General features: G+C 48.6%; 1 protein-coding gene and 1 pseudogene across 1 annotated transcript; one reads left to right on the top strand and one right to left on the bottom strand.

Annotated features, from left to right (window-relative positions):
* Nucleotides 1–234: 234 nt before the first annotated feature.
* Nucleotides 235–1,452, bottom strand: LOC123408396 (annotated as a pseudogene).
* Nucleotides 1,453–1,479: 27 nt separating this feature from the next.
* LOC123409639 lies at nt 1,480–3,847 on the top strand. Its single transcript, XM_045102495.1, has 2 exons — nt 1,480–2,138; nt 3,367–3,847. Exons 1-2 carry the CDS (start codon nt 1,746–1,748, stop codon nt 3,469–3,471), a joined length of 498 nt encoding a protein of 165 aa, XP_044958430.1. The 5' UTR covers nt 1,480–1,745; the 3' UTR covers nt 3,472–3,847.
* Nucleotides 3,848–9,854: the final 6,007 nt, after the last annotated feature.

The raw sequence follows: 9,854 nt of genomic DNA on the forward strand, positions 1-9,854 counted from the left end.
GACCACAAGCAATATATTACCTCTAAGAATCTAAATACATCAATTCTTATGTGAGGAACTGAGCGGACGATATTGGCGGTTGACACTCTGGATGATTATCTTCATGCTCCTGTTACTTAGTGAGTAATCCATCAAAAGAAATTAGTTACCTACATCGGTGTTTTCTTAGACAATAGTTCAACACATGGTGAGCAGCTAGATACGGGAGGGATAGTTGGGGCTGGCTAGAGCACATCAGAATAATGCAAACAATTGTTGCGCTACCTGGTGGTGGATATTGTCCTCGTGGAAGTCATGGATCGTGAGGTCAAGCTCGTGCCGCCTGGATGGAACATGCATGGCCGCTGTCCAGCCTAATCGACCATCGCTTCCGTCCTTGTGCTCCTCCGCCTTCGCGCCGTCCACGCCCACGAACACGCGCTGCTGCTGTCATTGCGTCGACACAAGCAAATGGTCGAACACGTGAGCGTCATGGATTGGACTGGCACAGAGCCGCGGGATTGAGTCGGGGGAATGGAGGGGTTGTGTTTCGATGATCTCACCGAGCCGACGTTCACCGGCTTCGTCACGTGATGCTTCAGGTAGCCTTTGGAGCGGATGGAGATGCTCTTGGGCATCGCCGCGTGCTTCTCGGCCGGGGAGGCAGGCAGCACCGGGGGAGCCGGCACGACCTGCGCCTGCGTCTGCCCGACGTGGAGGGGGCGGAGCTTCTCGTCCGAGGAGGCGAGGCACGCCATGGGCATGGGCTGCATCTGCCCCGAGGTGGAGGCGGCAGAGAAGGTCGGCCAGCGCGACGGCGGAGGCTTGGAGTCCGTTGGGGTTGGGGCGGCGGGGGTCGACGGGGACGAAGGCCCCGGGCTCGAGCTCCACGGGCTCCTCCTCCTCCGCGTGCGACACCGTCTGTGGGTACCGGTCCGCCAGCCACCTGTAGAATGTCGGGACTCCCACCTCTCGGAACCTTCCGGCCGGATCCCTCTCCTCTCTCGCCTCTCCTCCTCGGGGGGCGGCGCTTGCCGGGGGCTTGTGGCGGGGGCGGCGGGGGCTCCCCTCTTCTTCTTTCTCTGGTTCGATCTGGATACGAAGGGGGCAGGAGGTGTGCGGGGTGGGGAAGACGGAGGTAACGGGACAGGGTATTTTTTCCACTTAATGAAGGACTGCGGGTTGATTTCAACAAAATACAGGGGATTTTGTGCAAAATTGCCACGACCGACGCAGAAGCGCTGCGCTTTATTATTTGGGATGATAAATTAATATTTTTCTACATCTACATCATCTATTAGAGATGTTCTTATGCTTAATATGTTTTGCGCTTCGATCGAAATTTTATAATAGAGTTAGATCTTTTCGAGAGAGAGAGAGAGAAAAAGATCGGTATGGCAATTTGACCGCTCAATACTGGTACAGTAGCACCATCACCGCAGCGGCGTAATGTGCCGCGCCGTGCTGCTCCATTCCAACCACGAGGCCGATAAACACCGCGACGACACGAGCACGCCGAGCGAAACGCTACCGGCAACGCCAAGACCCGCGCGGGAGACCCAACCGGAGTCCAGGCTCGAGAGTAGTGGGCGGGCGGTAGCATGCACCGTCACCTCGGTCGTTAGTACCACCCGATCACCACCCACCGCGCGCCGCCCCCATAAATCAGCAGCATCATTACCCGCCTCCACCGCCGCCGCCGCCCTCCCGCCTATTCTCGCCCGTCGACCGACCCGACCCCTTCGTGAGACAGGGAGCTCAGGAAAATGGGCAACTGCCAGGCGGCGGAGGAGGCGACGGTGGTGGTGCAGCACCCGGGCGGGCGGGTGGAGCGGCTCTACTGGGCCACCAGCGCCGCCGAGGTCATGCGCGCTCACCCCGGCCACTACGTCGCGCTCGTCACCCTCCGCGTCACCGAGGACGCGGGCCAGCCGCGGCGCGGCGCGGTGCGGCTGACGCGGGTGAAGCTGCTCAAGCCCCGGGACACGCTGCAGCTCGGCCACGCCTACCGCCTCATCGCCGTCGACGAGGTCTCCAGGGCCGTGCAGGCCAGGAAGGAGGAGAAGACCAGGAGGGCGCAGCGCCAGAGCCAGCCGGCCGGCGGGAGGCCGGCCTCCGCCGGCGATGACCAGTCCCTCATGGACGATGGTCTCGATCAGGTATAGTACCTTCTTGGTCATTACTGCCACATCTTCATGTTTCGCTGTTCATCGATGGCGGTTCCTTTGCTTCTGTGTCATGCATGTTCTTCCGCGTGATGGTCATTGATCAACCAACAGTACTTTGCATGTACAACCTTTTCCTTTGCTCTGTGGTCTCCCCCTGTTCGCTGGTTGATTCCAGCTCTTCACTAATCGCTACCACTACTGCCTCATCATTAATCTGAACTAGTGCATGTGTGCAATTGATCAAGACATGTCATTACTAAGTCTCTAAAACGTTGGTAGTATCTGACAAAATAAGGAAGGCGATTTTGCTCACACCGTTTGTTCTTCAGAAATTTGTATGTGTGTCACTTCCAATTTTGAAATGAGTACTTAGCCCTTATCCAAACTCCAATATGAAAAGAGGTTTTCCTTGATTGTGGCATAAGAGTAGGTAACTGCCTAGTTAGTTAACCTGCTGATGCTTGCAGTTTGCTGTTAACTTGGGGTAGCTTTGACCATAAGACCACTTGCACTTGTTATTTTTTTTGTTCAGTTGGCCACCCTCCCAAATTTTATACCTTACTAGTACTACTTACTTATGAGTTAGTATGAGTTATGACACAACAGTACCTAACCGCCCAACCATTTTTGATTTACTAAATAAAGATATCATACATTAGACGATCATGACACAATGATAGCATGAATAATGTACTCTAAACATGATATGATAGCTCCTTGTACATATAATGAGCATGTTATTCCCACTCAAAACTAAACTATACTTTAGGCCACATCTTGCTTTGCTCACACCACATGGAAACGGCAGCGATGGATACCTAAAAATTTCTGCCGCCGCCCAAACAAAATCCTATAAGGTTGACATTCTCCAATGGAAATGCCAGATACATGAGGAATATGGCGCCTAACAACTACTCGTAGTGGACAAGGAATCATTCCCCCATTTATTCTCTCAAAACATATGGGAATCGTCACTCGTTTAATCTTTAAAACTAAGTACAACATGGCAAAGTGGCATGTACCATGTAGTACTAATTAGTGATTACTCTGGGCATTAGATCCTTAAACTCAGTACTACAACATGGCAAATTGGCATGTTCTGATTACTCTGCTGCCGCCCATCGTTTAAATTTGGCATTATATCCTTAAACTTAGTACTACACCATGGCAAATTGACATGTTCTGATTACTCTGCTGCCGCCCATCCTATACATTGCAGTTGGAGCGCCAGGACAGGGACGGCCACCCGAGCAGCTCGACAAAAACGTCGAGGCACCGCCAGTGGCGCCCTTCTCTGCACAGCATCGCCGAAGTCAGCAGCTGATGCGGCCGACGACGCATGGCCTGTAGCCCAAGTTCATCTCATCAGATGGTCGCCACTTGCTAGATTCAAGGTCAACAGCTCGACGCCGGAAGAGGAGCATTGTCTACAAATTACCGGTTTTAACTCATGTTTTTAGTGAGATTAAGGTTGGTGCCTCTTGCATCTCAGTGTTGGGTTGGGACAAAAGAGAAAGTTTGAGCTAGCAGTGTGGTGTTCGGTGTAGTAGTGGTAGTAGTATATTCAGGTATGATGCAAAGTACGTATCTTTGCAGGTGGGTTTTGAGGATCTTGCTGTTGCTGTGTACTGTAATGTGTTGTTGTTGATGGTGGTGGTGGCCGAATTCGCAATCATAGGCTCGCTGCATATTTGTTGCAATCATAAGGCCTCTGCAGTGATATGATATATACTCGGAGCTGGAATCCTCACTTTCATGTGTTGGATGCAAAGCACTCCTACATGTATCCGATTGTTAGTAGTATTGTTTTGTGGAGGTGGAGTGGGTGGGCCGAAAGATCCTCGATCAGGCGCGCGCACACCTGAACTGAATGAACGTGGGTTACGATGTATACACTCCATGAGTAATTGTGGTAGTACTATCTGCTACTGACTGATTTAATTTTGGGGAGATGGGATTGGTGCCTAACTGATTTCAGACAGCGGATTGTGATGATGTCCTAGCTAGCTTAGCATCCTGTGCAGGAGTAAGAGACGGCCACTGGTGCTCGCCACGTTGACCTACATAGGCAAAGTGGTTTTCCACTTTTCACTGACGGATGATGAACACCGTTGTAATTGTTTTCAGGCGCACTTGTCTGAACCGGGAAAGCAGGCGGGCCTTCTCTTCTCCTTCCCGCTCTGCCGCAGCCTGCAGAGCCACAGCCACGCCGAGGATGCGCCGGACGGCCGCACCCATGCCGTTCCAGTGCGTTCGTGGGGATGCACCACCGGCTGACGGCTCCACTGCTTCCACATGTTCGTCTGTGTGTGATCCTCCTCGTCCCCGCCAAGTACGTTCCCATACGGTTGCAGCCTTTTTTTGGGCGTCGATCGTGCACGCTGCGGTGTGGCCGTCGCTGTTCCGGGCATTTGGTTTGGTTCTTTTGATGATTGACGTGCGTGCCTTTGGCCGAAAGGAGCCCAGGCGCACGTACGCCGCCCGCATGCATGATTTGACGTTGGTGAGCGGCACGAACCGGGACGGGTGAGCAAAAGTGGCCATGGCGTAGGGCCGTCGTCTCGAATGCTGGATTGCCTCTGTGTCTCTGCTTTTTCGTTTCGTTTCGTGGTTTGCAATGGAAAGGAGGTACTGGTACTAGCGCATGCGCCCAGCGCGCACTCGCGCGTGGCAGTTGACAAAGCTGTGTCACTTCATGGGCATATGCGGTTCATCTTAGCCAGTCGAATGGTTACCGTGCGAGGTGCTCTTGGGGGGCAACAGAGTCAACTCATTGCTGCAGAAACAACCTATTTCCCAACTGAAGCTTTCTTGACTAAACCAAACACTTAGAGCTCCTGATGGTAATGGCTACCCATTACACGCATACCAGCAGGTATTTACCCATTAGGCCTAGTTTGGTACTAGGGTTTTTGAGAAGATTGGTGGGGATAATCCCCACAGGGAGTGAGGATTGAGTGAAACCCCAACCTTCACCCAATCCCTTCAAATCCCCATTTATCCTCGATCCACTAGGTAGGGGTAGTGTATTGTGTATTGAAAAAAAGTACTAAAATTTAGGGATTTGTGGGGAAATGTGGGGATGAAACATGTCAAATACACTAAAATCAAATGGTGTTATGGGATATGTGGTGATTTAGGGGTTTGATCGGGATAATCCCCACTAATTTCTTAAAATACACTAGTACCAAACAAGGTCTTAGGATGAGGCTATGGAAAAAAAATCTTCATCCATGGGTAAAAAGTATGCACCCGTTGGGTATTGCGGGTGCGGGCATGGTACATCAAAATCCATACCCGCGTACCCACGCACCCGGTCTGTGAACCAAGGTAATTCTAAAAGAAAAGTCTCAAATAAATCTATTAGTCCACGGAGACGCAGTCACGCGCCGCCTGTAGCCTCCTCGTATCGTTGGTAGTCGTAATTAACGCTGGAGGCTGTACTTCTCGACTCCCACGCCCTCGTTTCCTCTCCCGTCTTCCGATCTCCTCAATCACCGCCCTGCGCCGCACCCTGCCTTTTCTTCCTCTCATCTCATCTTCTCTTCACCTCACCGTTTCCTCAATCTCCTCCTCACAAGTCACGATCTCACCTCACCGCCCCGTCGATTCCGACGAGCGGCATGGAGAATTGAAGCAATTTAGTGTGATAGACTTAGTTATATCTTATATTCCCTGTCATACGAACCTTTATTGTAAACTATAATCATTAAATTATGAACTTCTAAAGTTGATTCTGGCATGCCATGTGATTGTTTTGCACATGTATTGGCCAAAGTTAGAACTATATATATTTGTTATGCTTCTGTGCACCTTATGTTGGGTTGCAGCCTCTGCATTAATGTTATTTTCGAATTACGTAGTGTTGTTATTTTCATATACATCATAGTATATCATGTTGAGTTTTTTTGGTGGGTTTACCCGTGGGTTTTTAATACCCACATGGATGCGGGTATGGTATAAAATTTGTACCCAGACGCGGGTGCGGGTGCGGTTAAAATTTGAGGACATGGGTGCGGGTTTGGTTGACCTCTACCCGCATCCAATGGGTCCGGGTGCCATTGGGACTTAGAGCAACTCCAACCGACCGACCGAAATGGATGGTGTTTTTATCCGCCTTTTATCCGTTTGGGTCGGTCCGATGGACACCAACGTCCGTTTCCGCGTTTGGATCGGTGCATGTGCTCAATGCTGGCATGATCCATTTCGATGGCGCATAATTTTTTTTTTTTGCAAACTTTTCTAAAAATAAAAATAAACATAAATTAAATATTAAAACCGGCCACGAAGGCTGATGAGAGTCCACGCGTTCTCATTACATTAATTAAACATTAAAAAACTAAAGTGCACGCTATCCTAGGCGTCCTCGTCATTGGCGTCGGGGCCGGTGAGGTCGATCAACGTCGGCGCAGGACCGGCCTAGGGAAACACCGTGTTCCAGACGATATTGATGTCGGGGGTGGGTTGTGTCGGCACGGACGGTGCTGGTGGTGGCGGTCGCGACGGTAGCGCAGTACGGACGCGCTCCTCTCCTTCCTCTCACCCCTAGGTCTATTAGTATTGGAATACATATAATTGCAATAACATATCTACTTGAATTATGTATGATTTCCTACTTGAATTCTATTTCACAGAATTAGCACCAAAATTTGCGATCATAGAAAAACTAAATCATTTTGATTTCTTACTTGAATTCTATTTCACAGAATTAGCACCAAAAGTTGTTTGGTCGATCGTAGAAAAACTAAATCATTTTGATTTCCTACTTGAGTTCTATTTCGCAGAATTAGCACCAAAAGTTGTTTGGTCGGTCGTAGAAAAACTAAATCATTTTGATTTCTTACTTGAATTATATTTCACAGAAGTAGCACCAAAAGTTGTTTGGTCGATCGTAAAAAAACTAAATCATTTGATTTCCTACTTGAACTCTACTTCACAGTATTAGCACCAAAAGTTGTTCAGTCGATCGTAGAAATACTAAATCATTTGATTTCCTACTTGAACTCTATTTCACAGGACTAGCACCAGAAGTTGTTCGGTCGATTGTAGAAAAACTAAATCATTTTTGTCGAAAGGGTTGAGTCAATGAAGCTTTGTGCGAAACGTTATGCAAAAGGATAGTCTAAACAATACCTATAAACTACACCTTTGCAAATCAAGCAAACCATATTTGGAAAAAAGAAGTTAAGGACTTGAGAACTAGAATTTCTCGAACCCTAACAAAAATATTTGCAAGTTATTTTTTTTGCATAATATGCTTCTTGTTTATATAATACGATCAAGTCACAAAATTGAAACCGAGCAGAACGAACTGGCTGTGAATTGACGGTACACGATGGATTATTGTTTACGATCTTGTTGTCGTCAATTTTTTGATCCGTGACTAATGGGCCAGGAAATACGATCATGCAGGACACGAGGAGATATTCCCACCAACCTCTTTTTTAAGCTTATTCCCACCAATCTTGGTCATGTAGGCCGCGTGCCTGCTCATGAGAACGCGTGCTCGAGTCGTTACCGGTCAGGATTGACACACGACACCCCTTGAGCCGTGTCTAGGCTGCGAGGCCAGGCCCGTCTGCCAGCCCATTAGGCCATAGCACGTGTCTCACATGGGCTAAACATGTCGTGGGCCAGCCCATTCATTAAGGGTATGTATAATGGAGGCATCACCTTAATGCTGCTCCAGCTTTCCATCTCTATTATTAAAGGAGGATCTGCCGTCGTGATGGTTCGACCACGACAATCCCCCGTTCCTAGCACTTCCACCGCTAGTGGTTTCATCGATTTTTTTCCATCCCTTCATAAACCAGTTTTAAAAATTCGGTTCACAGGAAAAACCCTCATCTATCCATTGCACACAGTAAAAAAATCGCTAGATCCCGTCGCAAGAGAGAATGAGTCCACGTTACCCACCCTTTGTCGCTAGAAAAAAAAAACTCCACCACACAAACACGTACCACCCCCACCTCTCCCCACCCCTCGTTCCCGATCTCATCTCTCTCCTGCCAAAAATCATCGCCACCAAAGAGAGGGAGGAGCACAACCAAGGCACCGAGGAGGAGAGGGTTGCCTTGCTCGCTCGATAATGCCCACCACCACCCCCACTACTGTCGACGCCGAAGGAGGAGGCCGCGGCCTCCGAGGCCGTGCTTACCTTGCACGCCGATAAATTCGATGACGCCATCGCCAAGCACCCCTTCATCCTCGTCGAGTTCTACTCCCCATGGTGAGCCCTCACCTCTACTATCCGTGCGCGTGTGGAGTGTTCGTGCGGGTCCGACGGGTTTAGATCGTGGTCGGTTTCGAGGGGTCTCAGATTTGTGAATTACAGACCACTTGGGATCTGGCTTTGGTGATTTGTTCGCCTGGATCGTTGATTCCTCTATGGTTTGGGTTTGATTTGAAGTTCCTCGAGGGTTTAAAGGTTCTTGGGTTGGGAGGCATGGGAATGGGAATCCGTTCCCGTGGTATGCGGCGAGGGACGACGACCTCAAGGCTGCGCTGTGGCGGGAGAAGAAGGCATGGAGATGACGTCTGCGAAACAGCTGCTAGACCCGCCGAGATGGAGCAGTTGCGGCGAGCGGGGTGGGGGACGGGTGGGTGCTGGCAAAGAAGTCCGGGTGAAGTATGATATGGTGGAGTCCGTGCACGATGTGTTGTCCGGCGGCCAGGATGTTGTCGCCGTCCGGTTCCTCGAGCCGCTCCGAGATGGACAGAGCATATGCACAAGAAACATTATCAGTCTTCTTCCTCATGTTCTTCTTCTCTCTTCCTGTGGACTATTTGCCACCACGCGGGATCAATGGCTCACATTTGCCTTCTTCTAACTGACCCTTCGTTTCTTTTCTTACACCAACAATCTACTCTCTGCTCAGCTGACACTGGCTGCAACATCCTATTTGTGACGTCGTAGCCCCAAAGGTGACCTCCTCTCTCTTCAAAGTCTGATTCTTTGTGTTTTAAGTTTGTGTATGCTTGCGATTGTTTCCTCTCTTGTGCACTTGTAGAACTGATAGAAAGGTTTAGAGGGGATAGAAAGCGCTAAGGAAAGACAGTTAGGCTACAGGTTATGGCTTGTTAAAATTGAACGCTCCTCTACCTTTTACCGAAATATGTATGGGGTTCTTTATATTAAGTGGTTATAGGAACAAGAGCTTACTTAGTGACAATTTATTTTAATTCATGCTTTTGTCAACTGAACTGAACAAATTTTATTTACCTATTTCTGAATTTATATTTTAGTAATATTATGGCTTCAGTTTGTCTTGCACGTGTATGGGTCTCACTGGTTGTTATTTTCAAAAGCCTGTCTAATGAATCTTTACTACTGAGCTTTTTATTTGTGTCATGATTATAGTATACACCTGACCATCACATTCATCTTTTCATGCTTATGTAATGCTCGGCGGTTCCGATCTTTCCGACAGGTTCTGTTGGAGACATTGTTTGAGAAGCTCTACCTCTCTAAACCACTACTTTGTTGGAATTATGTGTCCTGCAACTATATTCAAATAATAGGAATTGCTAATATTCGGAATACCTCAGTATGGAATCATACATGTATTTATACATGGAATTATTTTACATGATTATCATGGAATTATTACTTGTTGGAATACTTAAGTTATATACTTAAGGAAGCTGGTCAATTATCGATGGAATACAATATATTTTATATATTGGAAAGACCATCCGGATACGCTG

The sequence above is a fragment of the Hordeum vulgare genome, chromosome 7H (assembly GCF_904849725.1).
Source record: "Hordeum vulgare subsp. vulgare chromosome 7H, MorexV3_pseudomolecules_assembly, whole genome shotgun sequence".
Lineage (NCBI taxonomy): Eukaryota > Viridiplantae > Streptophyta > Magnoliopsida > Poales > Poaceae > Hordeum > Hordeum vulgare.